We start from the raw sequence: 21,157 nt of genomic DNA, 5'->3' as shown, positions 1-21,157 counted from the left end.
AAAAACTGCATTTAAATAACCAGTCACTTCAGTGAGGGGAAAAAAAACCACACCACATGCATTTTGCATTAAATTTTCAAGTAAGTTTCAGGAATTACAGGCCGAGTTGTAAAATCTTGCTGTAACTGCAGCTATTTTCAAAGTAAAAGCATATCTGTCAACTAGTTTGTAATGCTATATGTAGTGCTTTTTTTTTCCTATGAAATTAGAATCTGGATGGAGCTAAGGATTATCCAGTCTTTTAGTGCAGAGTGATAAATGTCAGACTACTTTAGTAGTCTGTAGTAAGGTACTTTTGTTACCTTAATTTAAAACATCATGTTTTTGACACAGGAGAACTCCTGCTTCAGCTTGGCAGACTTGAAGAAGCAGTTGAAGTGTACAAGGGACTGCAAGAAAGAAATCCTGAAAACTGGGCTTACTACAAAGGCTTAGAAAAGGCACTTAAGCCAGGTAATGATTTGGTATCTTGTAGTAAATAAGCTTTTTCTGTATATTTGAAATCAATATGTGTATGAAAAGCTTGTATTGGTTTAAATACTAAAACTATTATTTTAAAAGTCCCCATTCAAATTTTGCTATTTAGTCATAGTGTGTACATACCATCATAATGTTGGGGTTTCTTAAGAAAGACAGGAAATATTTACTGCATTGTTTATCTTGTCTTATCTAAAATCATAGAATAATAAAAATGCAATAGTCTTTGTGTGTCATTGAAAGAATAGAATTATTTCTTAGATTACAGTTTTAATTTCAAGTTTTTCCTTTACTGCCTGTTATCTTAATCTTATGTTGTGGCTAATGCAGCTGAATGGCCTTCTTTGAAGATTTTAGACAGCATTAAGGCAGGAGCTCTTTTTGAGATGAGAGATAAGCAGTTCGTATTCTAGCGCTGGAAGAGGAATTAGTAGGATACTCTGTACCTTGGAGTCATTAAATTCATTAGTTTTAATAAGAATAAGGAGGAAATTCTGTTCTTGAGGAAGGATATAGCCACTATATATATTATAGTTGCTATATATTCTGATTCTTTTTTTAGTCAGGTATAAATCACTTTCCCTGCCCCCCTTTTCCTTCTTGCCAGAATGGAAGGGGAAAGTAAACTGTAAAATTCTCTTCCAGCTAATATGATGGAGAGACTAAAGATCTATGAGGAGGCCTGGACTAAATACCCAAGGGGACTAGTTCCAAGAAGATTACCATTAAACTTTTTGTCTGGTAAGTGCATTTTTTGCTGAGCAGGTAGTGATCAACACTTGTGTTTCTTAGATTCTGATTTAACAGTATAAACAATCTGCAATTGATGAGTAATGTCTGGTAAAACAAAATCAACAGGTCTTTTTCCTCTCAAGGTGAAAAGTTTAAGGAATGTCTGGACAAGTTCTTAAGGATGAATTTCAGCAAAGGTTGCCCACCAGTCTTCAATACTTTGAGGTCATTATATAAAGACAAGGAGAAGGTAAGTGTTCTAACCAGTTTTTATGTGTTCTGCCTCATAATTGTGGTGTACTGAAAGATGGAGGAAACAATTTTTCTTCAGTAGTCTCTCCATCAGCACTGCTATAGATGACCTAAGTGAGAAAAAAGGAGTGTATACATGTGCCAACTTGGTAAATGTAGAAAACTTAAGATTTAGTAATTCTAAGCTGTGTTAAGTGTTCACAAGGGAGGCCTGGTCTTAATTTGTTAAAAATAGAGTGAGATTGGGTACATTCTCAAATGTAATGTAATTCAGGATATTGCAGCGTTTTTTTACCAAAATAACTAGTTTGGGTAACACTAAGTAGCTCAAGTTGAAATAAAATACTATCTGGCCCACAGATTATTTTTTCTGTGTCTTGTCTTGCATGTATAGGTGGCAATCATAGAAGAGCTCGTGATAGGTTATGAAACCTCTCTAAGAAGCTGCAGGTTATTTAACCCAAATGGTGAGTGCTGAGACTGTTTGGCTTCATGGAAATAGTGCCTGGTTGTAAGCACTGGGTGTCCATTCAGAGGTGGGGAAATAGGGAGTGAAGAAAGCAAGTTGATAGGGGGTTTTTCCCTAATGCAGAACTGAACCGTAGCTGTCAAATATAAAGTATGTATTCAAAATATAATCATTTGACCTAAACTTTTTTCCTGGATCCATGAATTTAGTAATCTCTTTTTTGAGTTGACTAAAGTCAACAGTTTTGAGTTCAAGTATCTTATTTTCAAGATTTGATTTTATCATTGTTCAAGAAACTGAAGTTTGAAAGCTGTGTCAAATCTATAACTACAGAAATGCCAAACAAAAGGCAGTATACTGATAGTACAATCTTCAAGGAGAGGTGTAATTTTGGAGCTTTTGGTGGGACTAGGTTTTGTGTTCTTGGAGGTTTTGCATATCTGACTGCCCTAAGCAAATACTTGTAACAGAGTGCAACTGCCTTTGACCTGCCAACTCCCTTTTCCTGAAAACCACAGAAGGAGAAGGGAGCAGTATATGCCTAGGTCTTGGATAGATTTAAAAGCTTGTGTACGTACCTGGAGCCAGTTGTTTGAAAGCTCTCCTAGGTCTGATAGAGAGGCAGAACTGACTTCAGTGTCTGTGTTTAGAGCATTCTGCTTCAGGTGTGTTGTTTTAGTGATAAACTGAACAAACAACCTCTCTCCATTTTGCTCCTGCCAGATGACGGTAAAGAAGAACCTCCAACCACTTTACTCTGGGTCCAGTATTACTTGGCTCAGCATTATGATAAAATTGGACTGCCATCCCTGGCTCTAGAATATATAAATGCTGCTATAGAAAGTACTCCCACTTTGATAGAACTCTTCCTTGTGAAGGCAAAAATCTATAAGGTAAGTTTGGCTTTGTTCTTAGTGACCAAAGGTTATTTGTTTCTTAGGAATTCCTGTGAATTTCTAGGTAAGGGTATTGTTTAGCTACTTGAGATTTTCTGCTGCATATGAAAAAGGCACTATGTAGGTTTCTAACTAATAAAGGAGAAATGTACAGCACAATGTGAATTCTCAGTTTAAAAATCACACTGATAAATTAGATTGAGTCTTACATTTGTTCTTACCCCCTGGTTTTGTAGCTGCTTAAAACTATTTCTCAGGGTGCACTATGATATTCAGAATGGGATTATCCAAACTGGTTAATTAAATATTTTCAGGAAAAGCATTCAGTGCTGAAAGACCAGTAATTCCATAATGAGGAAAGGTGCTTTTTTTTTTTCTTTCAAGATCTATTGCTTTTGAAGTAAGCTATTTATTTTTTAAAAGTCTAAAAAAAATCCTACTTATATCAAGAAGTGAGTAAATAAAATGTGTGTTTTACAATTACTCAATCTGACTTAAATTTCTGTCTTTATAGCATGCTGGAAATATTAAAGAAGCTGCAAGGTGGATGGATGAAGCTCAGGCTTTGGACACAGCAGACAGATTTATCAACTCCAAATGTGCAAAATATATGTTGAAAGCAAACTCCATTAAAGAAGCAGAAGAAATGTGTTCTAAGTTTACACGGGTTTGTTGCACTTCACTAGAAGTCTTTGGAATAATGTGGACCTCATCCCTTGTGGAATAACTTTTTGTTTTAAACTTTGCAGTCAGCTTCACTATCATGTTTAAAATCTGTTTCAGAGCAGCTGTGGTTGCTTGCTTCAGTTACGGTAGTCCATAGCAGGGTTTGAATTAATCTTGGATAAGCACAATTCCATAGGAATAAGTGAAAACTCTATAAAGCTTGGGTTTGGTTATTTTTGCTCGGTAGGAAAAATACAGGATGCCTGTTTTAGGGAGAACTTCTGAGAAAAGAATTTTTGCACAATAATCTTTGGGTTTAATGTTGATTCTTTAGGATACTTGCAAGATCTGGTAAAGTTGTCCATGTCTCTTTTTTCTAATGGTAGCAAGTTAGAGATTTCAGATGTCTCTTGGAAGACAATTTTTGTGTGACTAATAGCTGAGAGCCTTTGTGAGGTGTCTTCCTTGTGTGAACAATGTTTCATCCCCAAGTCCTTGTGTATCAGTGATGAAGGAAAGGTGCATGTTACACCTCTTTTATTTTTCCATGTTCTTATACATGACCAGTTATCTGGAAGAAAACTGTTGTGTTATGGAAATTGCATAATTTTATGCATCACTTTTTGTCCTTGCAGTTACCCCCATTTTGATAGGTTTGATGGTCACACAGTTTAGTTACTTTTTAAAATGTACTACTTTGATATTATGCTTTCATAACTGCAAGTCAAAACAGCTCAGTGCAATCTCTCCAGACTATTTGTCAAATAACAGTTTTGGAATACTGGCAGTGTCATTTGTGTGTTGTCAATGGGAGACAGGCAACAAGCTTTGGAAACTGCCTGCAAAAGTAAAGCCTTTTCTGTTTGTTTGACCCATTTTCTCCTGACTTAAAGAGCAGGAGAAACCTGGAATGTAAGGTAGGTTGAATGGAGAGAAGGGGGAGTGGTGTTTATAAAGGAAACCTGAAGGATCTGGTGAAATGAAGGCTATGTGCAGGCAGATGTGAGGGGAGAGGAAGTTCTGTTTTATGTGCTCAGTAGCTCTATGTGGCAGTTTTGATGCAAACCCACTATGAATTTAGGTTAATTTGACCTCCCTCAATGCCTTAAGCAGCTCTAAGATTATGTTAAAAAGGAAGTATACCAGTTACCCAAAACTGAGCTTGAAAAATATTGAAGCAATTTGGTGAAGTTGCTGTTTAGAATCTTATTTCCATTTGATCTTATGTCTAGTGCTCAAATACAGGCTTCTTAATTAAAAAAGTATAATTAGGGGAATGCTAGATTAAGCATAATGAAAATAGAACTGATACTTTTCCTCATTTTCAGTTGCCTAAATCAGGCTGTTTTGAACACTGTCTTTCTCTTTCATTGCTAAGTTCTGTGGATCTGTGCAAGTATATATAAATATCAGATTTGAAAGACACCTTTAATCCCCTTTTTTGAACCAGAAGGTGTCAAAGTTAAGTGTTCCTTTTGCCTTGCCTTACTCTCTTACTCTCTGATTGCATTAGAAATAATCATTTGCTACTACTGTGAGGATGCTTAGCTCAATCAGCAGTTCTCTGAAAGATGCAGATGGCAGTTTTAGTTGAGGGGGGAAAAAAATCCTGCAGGATTTCCTGCAAGTGTTAGTGTCTTGTTGTGGGCTAGAACTTTGCTGTTATTTTTTCCATGCTGTCATGTGTTACTTACATGCATGCAGTATTAAAAAAACACTGAATGAAGGTCTCTCCTAACCTAAAGTTCAGCAGCTGTCACAGTGAAATGGTCATTGCCTGTCTCTTCATTGTGTCTTTCTGCTCTTCCAATAGGTATAAAAAAGATTTTTGTATTTGTATTTTTATATTAATCAACAAAGCTAGTCAGTTTTAACTGTGGCATTGTGAACTTTCAAGACTAGTTCTGAGATTTAACACTAATTTTCTTTATTTGTGCTTTTAATTAGAACAAGATAAAAGAAATAGCAGTCAACAAACCCAATGAGATTTATTTTTTGTGTAATGCTGTTCTTGCTTTTAGGAAGGAACCTCGGCAGTAGAGAACCTTAATGAAATGCAGTGCATGTGGTTTCAGACAGAATGTGCGCAAGCCTACAAGGCAATGAACAAATTTGGAGAAGCACTTAAGAAATGCCATGAAATTGAGAGAGTAAGTATTCAGCTCAACAGCTTCGATTAGAAACACTGTTTAAGTTTACTGTGCTGACATTTTACCTGTCTGAGCAGTAAGGGTTCATTTCATGAACTTCAGGAGGGATTTCATGTTGGTAGCTGGCAAGTTTATATAGTTGCATTTCCTCCTAAAAGTGCCATTGTAAACTGTGTATTATGAAAAGATTTTATACAGTTACTTAAAGATCCAGAGAAGAGGAGAAAACTGTCAAAAATAATCTTAGTTCTGGCAGTGTACATAAGAAATGGGTATTTAGATACAAACAAAGAGTATGTGCACTTTAAGTCCAAAAATAAGTGGATGAGCTGACAAGCCCATCCTTAAAGTAAAGGACAGATCTGTTACTATTAAGGCACTGTTTTAGAGATACACAATAAATATTTGAAATATTACAAAAAATATTAACTATCTTCTCCTTTAAAAAAAGCTACAGTTTAAAAGAAGCTTTTGCAAAAATAAAGACTTCTTAAAGTAGAAATTTTATTAAAAAGGAAGAACACTTGCACATTAAATGTAGGTATCCATAGTGAGGTAAACAACAAAATTTGCATACACAACTTTAAAAAGACGCAGGTATGGGTTTGGTTTTTTTTTTTAAAGCACATTAAAGTCTAGAAAAAAAAGACCAGACAGCTGAAGGTGTAAAAGAAGTGCTGAAAGAGCAGAACTTAGTAGGAATCTTTGCCTCTTTCAAATAGACATTAGGGGATTTCAGTGCTGCTCCTTCTGCAAGGAGGATTCAGCTCTGGAATATTCTCTGATTTGAAAAAAAACTGATGTAAAATTATCTAAGTAACCTGGTCTAGTGAACAGTGTCCCTGCCTATGGCAGAGGGCTGGAAACAGATGACCTTTAAGGTCCCTTCCAATCCACACCAGTTTGTGATTTGCCAGTACTGTGTTTTATTTGCACAAATCCTTCAAATAAATTAATGTAAGACTTTTTTTGTATAAAAAATAATTGGTCTTGTAAATTGTCTTGGGTTCCAGAAGAGGTGAGCAAATGAAGTCATAACTTAAGCCACCAAAAAATATAGTTCTAAGGATTTAAGTCACTGTTTAATTTATTTATTAGCTTCATTGAAGGTGTAGTAAAGTTCAACAATAAGATAAGCAAAAATGTTGAATTCAGAAACCATCAACAAAGCTTTTGTAATAAAAAAGCTTCTAAATCTTTTAGAGGGGCCAGTTACGCAAAGGGAGCAGTCTAGTTGATGAAATGTGTTCTGGTTTTCAGAGGCACTTTTTATCTCATATTTCTCACCGTAAAGGATGTAAACTGTATCAGAAGAAGTAGGGAAGCTGATCTCATGGATTTAATAGCTGATTCATGGCTAGGGAAACAGAGTAGGAGCAAATAATCAGCTTTTGCAAGAAAAGGAGTTTATTATGGAGATTACTGAGGCATCTCTATGGAGTCTTCATTATTTCATCAGTACATGATCACAGAAACAGACTGGAAACTGCAAGGACAACACCTGCTCTGTCTCAGTGCTGAGTGATTAAGCAGCCTATGAAATGTAGTGTTCAGCAGTGTAGTCAGTGACAAATTCTCTGCCGTGTATAAGTAGTAAAAGGTCTTACAATAATGCTGCTCAGGAATCCTGAAATTATTACAGATAATGCTGCAAAAACTTCTGTGCAGGTTGGAGCAGCAGTCAAAAGGACACGTGAGGAATTAAAACTCGAGAAGTAGTGCTTTTCTTCCATTATGTAAATCTGTCACACTGTTTTCATCTGAGTGTCTCATGTTCTTAAAAATCTGCTAGTAAAACACCAGCTGTGGGGTAACTTCCAAGGAACAGACTGCAATTAGCTTGTTGTGCTTACTCTGCTATCCTGAGCTTTGACAAACAAAGCTGAGTTTAGGATAAAGTTATATGAGATCACAAGTACTTGGAGAAGTTCAAGAGGGGAACGACTTTTCACTGCTTCTTAAACAAAATCAAAGATCAGATGGAAAGCAGGGCTTGAACAAAAGAAAGTACTTTCTCACATCATGTCTCATTCATTGCCATAGTATTTAGTGGAAATAAAAATTATATTTTTTGAATAAAAAAAAAATAGAGCAGTTCATAGAAGAAAAACTCCTCAAATTATGTTTAAGTGCAATGACTATTAACCCTGGAATAAGTTTAAGTGCAAAGTCTGTTAAACTGGAAATTCTCAGAGGTAGTTAATTTTAGGAGCCTGAAATTGATGTATTTTGGTTATGGGCTAAGAGGCCTTCTGTTCTTTTCACCATGACTTTATTTTTGCAGAGTTTTGTTAATATTTGTAATAGTTAGGTTGCATTTGTCAAACAGTAGGCTTTTACTAAATTATTTTTAAAGTCCAGATTAATGTCTCATTGTTAATACTTGCTAACTAATGTTATGTTACATTGTGACAGCATTTTGTAGAAATCACAGATGACCAGTTTGACTTTCATACTTACTGTATGAGGAAGATCACCCTTAGGTCTTATGTGGATTTGTTAAAACTAGAAGATGTGCTTCGACAACATCCCTTCTACTTCAAAGCAGCACGGATTGCCATAGAGATCTATTTGAAACTTCATGATAATCCCCTAACAGATGAAAATAAAGAGCATGAGGCTGATACAGGTATTCAAAACTCAGGATTTATTCATCGTGCAGTTTCACTAATGAGTGGGTATTTTAGGAAGGTTTAGCACTCGTTATGGCTGTCAACTGTGGTAGCCAAAAATGGAGTTCTACACAACTCAAAGTAGGCAAATTGCAGCTTGGACTGCATGGTAAAGTGGACGTTCTGCTGGATATTAAACTAATGTATGCTTTTGTTGTGGTTATTACAAAACAATGATAGGTTTGTAGTAGAGTTGTAACTCTTCATGGTGGTTGGTCCATGGAATAGGAGATTGAAGCAGATGTGCTTGGTAGTAGCTTTTCTAAGCATTTTATCAGTGTGCAGAAATTTCACCGGGTAGTAACTTAAATTTTATAATCTCTTGCTTCTGATGTAAAAATAACATTTAAATCATCTATTTTTTCTTCCTCCCATTTCTGATTCAAGTGCAGCTTAAGCAGTTATGGCTTGGGGCATCTCAAATGGTATGAATAGAGAATCCTTCAGGAGAGAATCCTTTAAGAGGAATTTGTCAAGTTTTAGTACTTTTCACCTCAGTATACTATTATTTTAAGTTCTGTCCCTTGATTCCACTAAGGAATTTGTGAGTTATGAAGCGTCAGCATAGACTACAAAACAATCTATGCATAGTAAATAAGCTTTTACAAAGGTAATGAGAGCACTGCTTGTTAGTAGATACGGTTTAAAAAAGGTGAAGTTGTCTGACAACTGCTTGATGCTGTTAATATGAGACATCAGTGTTGTGTGGTTTTGTCCTTTGTGTGTGTACAGCAAATATGTCTGATAAGGAGCTAAAGAAGCTACGAAATAAGCAGAGAAGAGCCCAGAAGAAAGCACAACTGGAGGAGGAGAAGAAAAATGCTGAGAAGGAGAAGCAACAGAGGAATCAGAAAAAGAAGAAAGATGATGATGATGAAGAAATTGGAGGACCGAAAGAGGAACTTATCCCTGAGAAACTGGCAAAGGTGCTTACCAATGTAATAATGAAGTCTTAGGAATTTCTAGAAAAGTTGTAGTAAGCACACATAAAACTTAAAAGCCATTCAAATAACTTGTAAAATTTTTTGATATGGCATCTCTTCAAAGGCAGTGTTTTAAAAAGAATTCCTTTCTCAGGCTAGTTGGTTAAATACAGTGTCAGCAGTATGGAAATCACAGCTTTTGTGCCTAGTTATGAAAGACAGTAATTGAAGTCATAAACATTTGCTGCATGTGTCTGCTGCACTAACTTGTTGATTGTACCCTGTTTCTAGTTGGTTGTGTGGAAGTCTTTCTATCCTGTATGTAATGTGATTATCATTCACTCTTTTATCCCCCTGATACTCCTTTGTTCACACAGTCAGTCTGTCAAAGAGGAAATATTGAAGCACTGAATGCTTTAACAAGATTTGTTTGCATGTGTTTTGAATGGGGGGGGAAAGGAATAAATAAGCTGTAGTAGTAAATAATAGACTAGACTGAGATGGATTTAGAGATCTGGATTAAGAACTATAGAGTGATATAAAAGGGAGGTGGCTCAGAAGACTTTTCCTTTAGCAGAAGTTATACCTGTAAGGAGCAGGAAAACACTCCAAAAATGTGAGGGGAAAAATAAGAAAATTATAGAGATTGGAAAAATTAACTTATAGCAATAGTAGTATAGATTCCAAGTCTTTATAGATCCAGTATTCTGCATCTATATTCTTACTGTTCACACTGAAGTGAGTTGTATTTGCTCTTGAGGGGATATTTGAAAGTTGAGTCAGTGAACTTCCCTCTGTAGCCAGGAAACAAGTGACTTAAACTTGACTAGTTATTAAGAATATTGCTGGTATTTCCACTGTTTAGTTCTCTGGTTGCAAGAAGCAGAACTAGTTGCAATGCTAGTCAAGATGAAAATGCAACAGCATGTATTGAAATTGAGTTCTGTAGTAGAGGGATGTCATGGGATAGCTGTGAAAAATCTAGCCAGTCCCCAAGTTTATAAAGAATAGTTGCAGCTGTATAATGCATTTCATTGGCAAATCTACTTATGTCTGTAATATACAGATGTCAATGTAATATCATTCCAAATTCAATATCACAATCATAATAATATAGATACTTCCAAATGCAGTTGGTGCCAAAAGACCACTTTTCACATAGTTAGTCATTATAAATAATTTTCTTGAAACAGCTGCCCCTAGACTTGTTTGGGTATGTGTCTTTGGTACTAAAGGCATGGCTTTGAAATGGGATTTTATAGGTTCCAAATACTTTATGTGCACAATGTGTATGTGAAATCAGGAGCACATAGAAGTGATGTGAGTGTTTTTATGAAGGATACTGTAGTTATATTTAGCAGGAAGGTGTCCATTGAGATCTTTAACTCAAGTTATTTGCAACTAAGTGTATCATTTCAACGTTGCTGAATTGGTATTGGCACACAACAAAATTTGTATTTTCTTCTCAGAGAGTAGTTTCTGTTAATAAAAAAAAATTAAGGACAACAGACAATTCTTGTTTGCGTAATCCCAAACCTCTGTGTACAACATACTTGTCTGTAAAGAACTTTTACACAGAATTAATTTGTATGAAAGATGTCCATTTACTGGATTATACTAGCTAAGATCAGGAGACCTTTTTCAATATATAATTATTTCCAGCTTGCTGTTGGTATTTTGGCTGGGACTGTCACTGTGACCTGGCAGCTTTTAGGGACCTGTCTGAAGCTCACATGAGCAGAATGTCATAGGTGTTTATCAGCCATTTACTTGGTCACCTCAGGCCCATGTATGTAGGTTGGTGTGGGCAGCTACACTGCCCTTTTCAGTGCAGGGTCAGCTCCAGTTGTGTTCACTACTGGTGTATGATAGAAGGAAAAGATTTGTGTCTCTATAGCAGAACATGATTTGTAGCCATCAGAAAGCAAATATTTTGGACTTTTTGGTCTGTGTTTACACATTGAGTGAGAGTTGCAAAATTTGTAACAGAAGAGGTTCCAAGCATCTTATGCACTGCCTTAGAGTAACTCTGATGTGACTCAGCAATAGCTGATTTATGTTGTAGTTACTAGGTTTGAACTTTGACTTAATTGTGTGTCACTTCCTTGAATCTGTAGGTTGAAGCACCTTTGGAAGAAGCCATTAAATTTTTAACACCCCTGAAGAATTTAGTGAAGAACAAAATAGAGACTCATCTTTTTGCCTTTGAGATTTATTTTCGAAAAGGTAGGTGAGAACACTTAATGAAAGCAAGCAATTTGTGAATTGTAAAGGTGTGTATTGGAACTTAACAGTAATTATTGATGAGGTGTGAGGAGCCCATCCCTGTCATGACACAGAACTTCTCACTGGACCAACACTCCAGCAATGAGCAGTAGGTGAAAACCAAAGTTTGAACATTTGGTGATTATCCACTTTATTCACTGGTTAAATAGATGCATGTTATTAAAAGTAGGTTTTGTGGCACACTCTGTAATTTCTGTAAATTCTTCTGATCGTTCTAATTTCAAACACTGAATACTCCTGTAACACAATGCAGTGATTTCCTGCCACAGGTTTTTGAACACTTGTCACCACTTGGTTTTGCTTTCCAGAGAAGTTCCTTCTGATGCTTCAGTCTGTGAAGAGAGCCTTTGCTATTGATTCTAGTCATCCTTGGCTTCATGAGTGTATGATCCATCTCTTCAGCAGTGGTATGTATTTGTTTGGAAGGACTCCACACTGCCAGGTGATGCCAAACTGCAGTCACTGATTTTTAGCACAATTAATTCAAAATGTTTAAAGCATATATTAAAAAACTTTTTAAACCACTGATTCATGCTAAAATTAAGTATGGTTATTATGACTGCTTCTGGATTTAGGAGTCATTCCAACATTGTTAAGAGTTTTTAAGACTGTGAGCAGCATGTGAAGCCTGAAAGAGAGAGGCAGTGAAGAAATGGAAATTGCAGAGTGAGGAATGTGACTTTTCTGCTGACAGCCTGTGTCAGCATGCAAGGAGAGGGCTTAGAATGCTGTCCTTATTGGTAAAAGTTGGAAGAATTCTCTCCCTTCCCCTGCCCCAAAGGTCACCCTTTCTGATGGGGGCTACAGAGTAGACACACTTAAGAACAGACTTGTATAATATTAACTTCTGAGCTTAATAGGTTTTAATTAGTAAGGGGGAGAGTATATTAATGTAAAGGAGCTTTGACTTTTTCTGAGCATCAGTAAGTGCCACAGTTAAGCTTATTCTAACCATATCCAGTGTTTACCTTTTCAAATTTCATGCATCTTCCTTTGAGATACTTTCCAATTATATTAATAATGTAAACATTAAAAATTATAAAATAAATACATAAATCATATTTTATTGTTATTACCTGTGCTCACCTCAACTTTTTTTTTCCAACAGTATCTGAAAGTAAGGATCTGCCTGATGCTGTTAGAACCGTGTTAAACCAAGAAATGAATCGGCTTTTTGGAGCAACTAATCCAAAGAACTTCAATGAAGCTTTCCTTAAAAGGAACTATGACTCACTGCCACATAGGTTATCAGGTATTTTGACTTTTTCCTTGTTCTGCCTTACTTCTGCATTTTCTGTGCTTCTCTGGCAGTGATATCTCAGTATCAGCCCCAGTGATGTAACAAATCACTCCTTCCCTCTGGAGTGCTTTTCTTCTCTGTGTTTTGCTGACAACATGATTGCCAGGTTGTCTGTGGCTTTCTTTAATTTTCTCTTTGTGCTGCTGAAATGGAAATGTGGGGACCTCTACCCTATTGTTTCTAATGTTTATTTTAATGCTTTGTTTGGAGCTTCCCTTCTACCTGCTTAGTTATCAAACTTTATGCTCCAGGTTGGTTCCATTTTGAACTACTGTTGGAGAGTTCAGTCCCCCTTCTTCCTCATATTATCCCTATTTTATGTTTGTATATAAGATGGTTTTGGTCATCCACTGGGTGATGAGTCTTACTTTTCCTCCTGTAGCTGCCAAAATGATGTACTATTTAGATCCTTCCAGTCAGAAAAGGGCAGTGGAACTGGCAATGACCCTGGATGAATCCCTTATTAACAGAAATCTTCAGGTAATGTATTTATAAATTTCAGGCAACTTCTGTTTTATCTGTGGAAGCTTTAAGCAAATTTTGGAGGTAAGAGGAAGCTGAAATAATTGCTGTGCTTTATCATAAAAAGGTTGAGTTGTGAAAGAAAGGGGTGTCAGGTTTATCTGAACTGAAATATCTCATATCCTTTTTGCACATTTAAATTAATTTAGTTTTGTGACAATAAGCAAATAGCAGCAGCAGAAGCCATATTATTGCTATACATAATGGGATGGCTTACTAAACTGGAGAGAATTCACAGGGCAAAAGGAAAGGTAGTAGTTTGTCAGAGCTTTGGCTGCCACACAGGCAAGTGCTCACAAGAAAAGGAGTGGCACAGACTTTGGGAAGGCTTTCCATAGTCAGCTTCCTGCAAGCTATGGGAATTGCCATTACTGCATATGCACAGTTCTGCCTCAGCATGTAGTTAAGTGAAAAGCTCACCAAATTTTGAGTCTTGGCTTCATTCTGGTGGTCATGGAATAATCTTCCTGTGACACTGCCTCCATGCCCCTTTCCCCATTCTCTCACCTTCATCTGGGAGGACCTGTCAGTTCTGACTCTCAATTTACAGTAGTCTGTGCACTCAACATTTTAGATCTATTGCAAGCAAATTTGGTAAATGTTTACTTGAAAATCATTCTTTTGTGGACAAAAAAATTGAGTTTTCCAAAAAAAAAATCTCTTAGGAAATATAGTGGCTTCAGTAGAACTTTAATTGAGAAGAATTTTTAAGTTCATAGCAGAATTTTTTGATCAGACAGAGGGGTGGGGAAAAGAGACAATAAAAGACAATTTGTCTTGGTTTGTCAACTTTTTTAAGATGTTAAAGATTCAGATCATTTCTCTATTTTGGCTGTTGTAGTATGGGACACAAACTCATGTCTTTTATAGTCTAAGTACGTATTTAGCATTTTTCATAAACTTGTCTTGTTGGGGTGTTGGTTTTTGAGTTTGGGTTTTCTTACTGTTTGAGTGGTCTCAAAGAGTTTATTCTAGATTATCAATAGATTTAGAAAACAAAAATTAATTTGCCTTCTATTTGCTGGTTTTTGCCTGTGAGTGGGATTTTGAGAATTGGACTGGGGAAAGATTAAGTGTAGCCAAAAATGCTTGGTTGTTCTGGAGATGCAAACTTGGTAAGAGTAGAAGAGTCTTTTACCAACTCAGCAGTGCATAAACGTCCTGTACAGTGCATTGTAATATGACTGAAAGTGTTGAGTTTAAGCATGTTTGGTGCTGAAGGAAATGTTGGACGTCTATTGAACTTCTAGATGAGAAATTAAAAGGAAATTAAATCTAAAGGAGTTTAGGCATTTGTTGAAAGGCATTTTTGTGTGCAAAGAGATGAAATTTATTGCATTTCATTGTAGTAAAGACCAGCTGTCTCAGAGCATGCTGCAGCTGTAAAACCAGATGTATTTGACCTTTGATGGATGCCAGTGTTGCAAAGAGCAGATGTGAGGAAAAGGGGTTCTTGAGGAGAGCTCCATAACCCTACAGCAGGAGGACTGAGCAGTTAATCCCAGTACACAGAAGAAACAAAAACTCTACTAAATGTCAGAGGAGCAGGAAAAGACTGCCTGGCTATGCTAATGCCTGCACACAGCCATGAGCAGGTGTTAAATGCTGCCAGGCTTTAGTGGAGCTCAGTAGGTTGGTTTCTCATGGTTGGAATGCAGGATGGAAAAATTACACAGGAAATCTCCTTTTCGTCATCTTCCAAATCATGACCAAAAATGGACAGAAACAGCATATATTTGAAAAATGTGTAATTTGATGTGATTGAAAGATATGTGTTCCTGAAATGGTGAGTGTGTCCCAAGAATGGTGGGCTTCTTGGTTGTCAGTTAGCAAGAAGGGTTTTTTTATGGAAAATAAGAAACAAGTGACAAATTAGTATTTTATCATTTTGCAGTCAAGATTTCTAGCTGTGTTTTAGATGTCTTTTTAAACTGTATTCTTTCAAATCAGACTACACTGGTATTTCATGCTGTGTTTAGTTAGAATGTCATTTGATGTTGAAAGGTGTGTGGCCCTTGGAGTAGGTCTGTGTCAGAAATACTATTTTAAATGTGTCTGTGAAATTGTTTTTATCTCAGACAGCAGAACTGCTGTTTGAAACCTGTGTTGAGTGTTGAGCTGAATGTTTAAGAAACCATAACACTTCTTTATTTTTCTCTTTAATTAGACTTGTATGGAGGTATTAGAAGCTTTATGTGACGGTAGCCTTGGAGACTGTAAAGAAGCATCTGAAACTTACAGAGCAAATTGTCATAAGCTTTTCCCTTATGCTTTGGCTTTCATGCCCCCTGGATATGAAGAGGATATGAAGATCACAGTTAATGGAGATAGTTCTGCAGAACCTGAAGAACTGGCCAATGAAATATGAACAACTTTATTGCAAAAAAATGACATTGGACCATATCTGGTGTATAATATTTTTGTCACGCACCTGCTGAATTGTTCTAACTTACACAAAGAACGGAAGGAAAAAAACCCTGTTGCCTTCAAATAGTTTTACTTTTTTTTTTTATCCTGCTGACAAAGTATATATATAAAATATCTAACGTATTACTGGTTATAGGTTGTTTGGTTTCTTAAAAATTAAAAGCTGCTAAAATTGAAAAAAAGGAAAAAATAAACAACCCTTTTCCTCACCTACCCACCCATGTTTTTAAACTAATTTATATGAGACCTGGAGGTGTATAGCCCTCAGAGCAGGTGTGTGGCAGAAATATTAAAGTTAAATTTGTCTTGTGAGATTACTGTTATCTCAGACAGCAAAACTGCTGTTTTAGCACTGGATTCTTTCACTGAGCACAAAGAGTTGATGGGGCTTTAGCATCTGACTGATTTTGATACGGGGGATGATTGTGTCCATAGGAAGTATGCAATGTGAATCAGAATATAGAGAGAAACCTGCAACGTACTTGTTACGTTGGGGCGCTTGGACATACGGATATCAACCAGAATTAAGAAACATAGTGTGTTCAATAAGCTTGTTGTGTCTCTGAAATTCACTGTACACGATCAGTTTGGTGTTCTTGCACCACAGTTTTTACCTGAAGGAACCAGTTAAAATGGTCTCTCTTGGAATTAAACTTGGGGTGGGGAGGGGAGAGTCAGCATTGCTGTTCTTGAGATGAACCTATCGGCATAGGTTGGCCAAACTTTTTAAAACTGTAATGCAAGAACCAAATAAAATTATGCACTGTGATGTGGCACCAATTAGAAAGATCGCATGCATTTTTCACGTAGAGTGAAAACAAAATGAGAACATACTATGGCTTGAAGTTGCAAAGAGGAAAACTCCTGACTACCATTTTGACTGATCAAGAGACTAATAGATTAAAACCTCAGCAGGCCTTGTTCACGTTATGCAGAAAAAAAAAAAAGTGCTGCAGTTTAGATACCTCTGGAACTTTTCCACAGTGTCACAGGTTTGTAATACTTGAAGCCCTACATTTCTAAGAATATATTTCTTGCTCAGTTGTTTCAGGCAAGCCCAAGACTTTGTAACTTTTAAGGGGCCCAAGATTTTTTTTTCAATAACAGACCAGCTTCTTATTCCTGCAGTTACAGATGTAATTTCCTTTGTCAAACATGAGGTACCAAATATAATGCAATAAAACATTTTGAAAAACAACTGTGTGAATATTCAAACCAATTTATGTTGTACTGTGACAGTGAATGGGTTTGCTGGAGTGCAGCTCAGGGCTGACTTACTGTGCTGTCCAGTCATGCTAACAATGTCACTGCTGATGATGGGTGGTCATTGAGTATAAAGTGCAAATGCTTTCTGTGTAAATACTGAATGTCTGGGAAGTCCTATGACACAGTGCTTTGCTACTCGGCTTTTAAGTTCCACCAATGTTAGGATGAATTTTGTTTCCAAGTCAAGCTTCAGTCTATAAGTCTACTGTGTTAATAATATAGATAAGTACTCAAATGTTTTCTTTTGTAGGCTCATCAGATAAAAGAGAGCAGAAATAAACTACAGCTTACAAAGTGAGTGCCTTTTTTGCTGCAGGAGTTCAGTTACAGAGTATCTGTTTTGTGTGGATACACAGCCATCTTCTTCCACATAATGGAATTCAGTGCTTGACATATATACAGTTAAGAGATGCCGGAAGACTTACTTGGGTTTGTAATTTTTGAACTGTCAGAACAACAGGCTTTTCTTTGTTGTGTCTTCATCTCCGCTTTCTGTTCATGGTTAGCCTATCCTGGTGTATGTTTGCAGTATAGTTCCCATCAGAATGGGAACTAATGGTTGCTGTATTTGTATATTTGCCTGTGGGCTTTTAGGGACTAGAATACCTACAGAGCCTTTAACTGACTCTAGTATTGATGTCTTGATCTCAGTTGTTTCTGCAGCCTCAGATACTTGGACTGCATGTCTTCTGCAACTCCTGGAGATGGTTCAGTCTTGCCTACACAAGCTGTGAGCTTTTGGTCTTGCCTCTTGAGTATTGTTGCCCATTTCTTGGCTGCTGATGCTTAAGCTGGAGGCAGATGAGTGCTGACTCGTAACAGATTGTGAATTGCATCAAGCAAATTCTTTTTTTTCCAGATAACGGGGGTTTTGGGTGCTGCCTATAAATGGGATTATTTCCTTTACTTTTTCATTGCGTGTTTTTGCATTGAAATGGATGAACTAAAAGCTGGAGGTTACTCGTTGTCTTTAATTGTGCACATGGGGAAAAGGATGCTTCAGTGGGCCTTCCAGAAGTCTTCATCTACACATCTGTTTTGATTTCCCTAAAGACTCCTGATAAACCTTGCTGAAAGGTATCCACACTGCTTCAGAGATAGTGCTTTTGGATTAATGATGTTACTCATCCCCTTCCAGAAGACTGTAAGCCCAGGGCAGAAAACTAAGCCAAGAGTCTTCCTGAAAATGGAGGTTCTTTAATAGGCAAAGAAATTGTTATTCCTTCAACTTCACATCTGTCCCGTTAGCTGCAAGGCTGACATCTGAAGAAGAGCTTTTAGAGCTGGAAATGAAGTTGAAATCCAATGCAGCGAGTCATTTTTGGTAGCACAGAGTGCTGTGCTGCAATGGAAGCTTACCTTTGTGTGCTGAGATCCAAAATTGTAATCACCAGTGCTTGGCTGCCAAAGCAGGTGAGTAGGGAATACAGTTGTGGTCAGTGACCTGGAGAATTGGCATGACACAATTTAGTTTGATTCTTCATGATTTTCACTGGAGAAGGAGAATTTCACCGTCACTGGAGACATTGGTGATGACACATGATACAGGTATCTTTCCTGGGTACAAAAAGAGTTCAGACAATAAGGTTTGGCTAAGAGAATATGGTGCACATTGCATGAACCAATGCCAGAGTTACTCATGGGCTTAAACTGTAGGGAACTGGAAGTTGTGGTTTTCCCTGTGATGGTGGGTTGAGGTACTTGCTTCCTCCACGTAGAGACCAAAGCATGCAGGCACATGTGTGAACCAGCAGGTAAAACAGCCTCCAACTGACCTATTCAGCAATTAATTTCTTTGCATATTAAATGCCTTAAAAGCTATATTTGACTTTTTTCTTTCAGTAGCATTCTTAATATTTGCATGTTCATGGGGGAAGACGTCCTGATGCATGCTGTGTTAGCAGAACAGAGGGAAGTTTATCACCCAGGTTTTTCCCTAGCATGGGCAGCAAATTCCAAGTTTTCCAGGGAGCTCTCAAGGGCTAGATGAAGCATTTATGATCAGCCTGTTAAATATTCCTTTAGCATTTGGATTTGCAAGGTCTGGAGGTGCTGCAGCCATAACAGTGGACTCTGGAAGTTGATGTAGTAATTCACAGATTGAATTGTATTTTCCCTGAAAGAAAACATCCATGAGGGCAGGGGGAGATGAGGCCTGAGGAGCCAGAGGTGCAAATACAATTTCAGTATCATGTGAGCAGGATAAATAAAAATAATTAAGGTCTCTGTCTAATGTGATCCCTTTGGGTGTTGGAGCATCATTCCTGCAGCAGTCACATGTTGCCACAGTTCTGTTTTGGACACGTACTACCAGTGCCAACAAAACCACTTGATACTATAATCTAGCTCAATAGACCTGGATAAAAATTGTATGATTTTCCCTTTTTTGTGATTGCTTTAACTGTTTTTCTAAGTGTTCTGTGCAGAGTATCTAACTAGCTTTGAAATCTTTTCCCCTAAGGACTTTTTTTGCTTTACAAATGCCATTTTTACTGAAGTGTGATGAAAATAGCTTGAACTGTGTGGAAGTCACAGTTACGCTCGTGTGCTAACACAGTACTTTGGGGCCCTGTGAAGGAAAATGGTGCAAATGCAGTGTAATTAGAGAGGTGTATGACTAATTGATTTGAGCCCATCTCTAAGCTCATTAATGAAAGGTCAAGTTCCAGTTGGAGGAAAGTGGTTGCTGAGCCTGGGGAAAGGCTGTTGCTTCCAGGAGCCTTCCTGAATTCAACTGTCCTCAGATGAAGTGAGGCACAAAGGGTGTATGATTTTGCAAAACTTCTGCTGTGCCCTCATGATTCTATTTCCTGGAAATGAAAGCTGCAACCTGCAAACACTAATTTTAATGGCTGTGTTGGGCAGAGACACTTTCCAGGAGCATACAGCCAGCAGTGGGAATATCAAGGAGCAACTGATAGAGCAGCTTGCCAAAAGAAGACTGAAGTGAATTATAAAGCGGTGGCATAATAGAAATTCCATTTTAGATTAAATATAAATGGCTTTTTTTATTGCTAGGAAGATGACTGGTGCTGTAAATACTATAAATGCAGTCTTCCCATGCCAAGGAAGCTGTAAATGTATTCTGGAGTGGTACAAGCAAAACCAGTATTATGTTCACAAAGACTAGCTTTTGTATGTTAGTCTTCATGCAAATTGTGGCAGAAAACTGGAAGGACAAAATTTATCCACTTTACGAGAGACAATGTCAAAGAGTTTGTAATATTGCAAGAGAAATATTGCTACAAAATCCAAAGCATCTTGAATAGCATAGAATAGCTTCCCTAAGATGTTTGTTTTAATTAAAAGTGTTAAACCTGCTAACTGTTCATAATGAAAGACAAAGAAGTACTTTCACAAAATATTTCTGCCTGGCACTGCCCATTCAATATCTACCTCTACTAGTCCTAGTCTAGTTTGGCTACTGCATAATTTTAGCCATTTAGCATATAACATATGAAAAAGTGTAATTTACATGGTTGGTGAATGTATGATGATGGATAACATTTAGTTTCAAAATGTAATGCAATAAACCACAAAGTTAGTTATTAAATCCTGTTGTTGGTTCAGTGCAGCAGCATATTTATTGCTTCATTGCTGATCCGTTCAAAAAATCTTAATTATAAACTCCACAAAGTTACTTGCAATTTTACTGGGATTTGCTTTCCCTTCCAGCCTTCCTAACTGGTTAACAATGTTGTACTGTGTTTTTATGCTCTTCTCTGGTGGTAGCAGATACCACAACTAGCAGGAAGTCAATCAAAGAATAAAAATGCTGAGTTCTGTTTGTAAATGAGTGCTAGTGTTTCCTTGTAGGGTTCAGCGTCCTCCGTGGATGGCCCACCAGCTTTGTAATGAAGGATCCCTCAGCCACTTCCCTTAATTCCCCTTGTCTTCTTCCAGGCTGATGAGCCATTAATGGGGCTCTCAAAAAAGGAAAAACAGGTCTGTAGGAAAAGGCTGTGACTCCTTTTGGAGTCAGGCTGGAAAAAAACCACCTTGGCAAGGAGCGGTCTTGTCCTAGCCCAGAAACTAACTGTACATACAACAACAACAAAAAAAATCCTTTGACCTTTTAAGCTACTAAGAGCCAATATGGGATTTGGATCAATGGGTGTT

The 21,157-nt window shown here is 37.2% G+C and overlaps 1 protein-coding gene across 2 annotated transcripts in view; it reads left to right on the top strand.

Moving 5' to 3' along the window:
- Nucleotides 1-16,970, top strand: part of NAA15 (N-alpha-acetyltransferase 15, NatA auxiliary subunit) — a 37,699-nt gene extending 20,729 nt beyond the window's left edge. Inside the window, exons 7-20 of one of the 2 annotated variants that reach the window (XM_039696054.1) lie at nucleotides 334-453; nucleotides 1,123-1,218; nucleotides 1,353-1,459; nucleotides 1,856-1,928; nucleotides 2,654-2,823; nucleotides 3,341-3,493; nucleotides 5,514-5,642; nucleotides 8,058-8,271; nucleotides 9,047-9,240; nucleotides 11,355-11,463; nucleotides 11,832-11,930; nucleotides 12,632-12,775; nucleotides 13,206-13,303; nucleotides 15,513-16,970. In XM_039696054.1, coding sequence (XP_039551988.1) covers nucleotides 334-453; nucleotides 1,123-1,218; nucleotides 1,353-1,459; nucleotides 1,856-1,928; nucleotides 2,654-2,823; nucleotides 3,341-3,493; nucleotides 5,514-5,642; nucleotides 8,058-8,271; nucleotides 9,047-9,240; nucleotides 11,355-11,463; nucleotides 11,832-11,930; nucleotides 12,632-12,775; nucleotides 13,206-13,303; nucleotides 15,513-15,713 — 1,907 coding nt within the window. In that variant the 3' untranslated portion in view covers nucleotides 15,714-16,970. Of the gene's footprint in view, nucleotides 1-333; nucleotides 454-1,122; nucleotides 1,219-1,352; nucleotides 1,460-1,855; nucleotides 1,929-2,653; nucleotides 2,824-3,340; nucleotides 3,494-5,513; nucleotides 5,643-8,057; nucleotides 8,272-9,046; nucleotides 9,241-11,354; nucleotides 11,464-11,831; nucleotides 11,931-12,628; nucleotides 12,776-13,205; nucleotides 13,304-15,512 lie in introns of both variants that reach the window. The other variant, XM_039696055.1, reaches the window with a different exon arrangement.
- Nucleotides 16,971-21,157: the final 4,187 nt, after the last annotated feature.

This window comes from Passer montanus, unplaced genomic scaffold (assembly GCF_014805655.1).
Source record: "Passer montanus isolate IOZ18808 unplaced genomic scaffold, ASM1480565v1 scaffold95, whole genome shotgun sequence".
Taxonomy (NCBI): domain Eukaryota; kingdom Metazoa; phylum Chordata; class Aves; order Passeriformes; family Passeridae; genus Passer; species Passer montanus.
The sequence above is the reverse complement of the archived record's forward strand: the minus strand, read 5'-3'. Positions and strand labels throughout refer to the sequence as shown.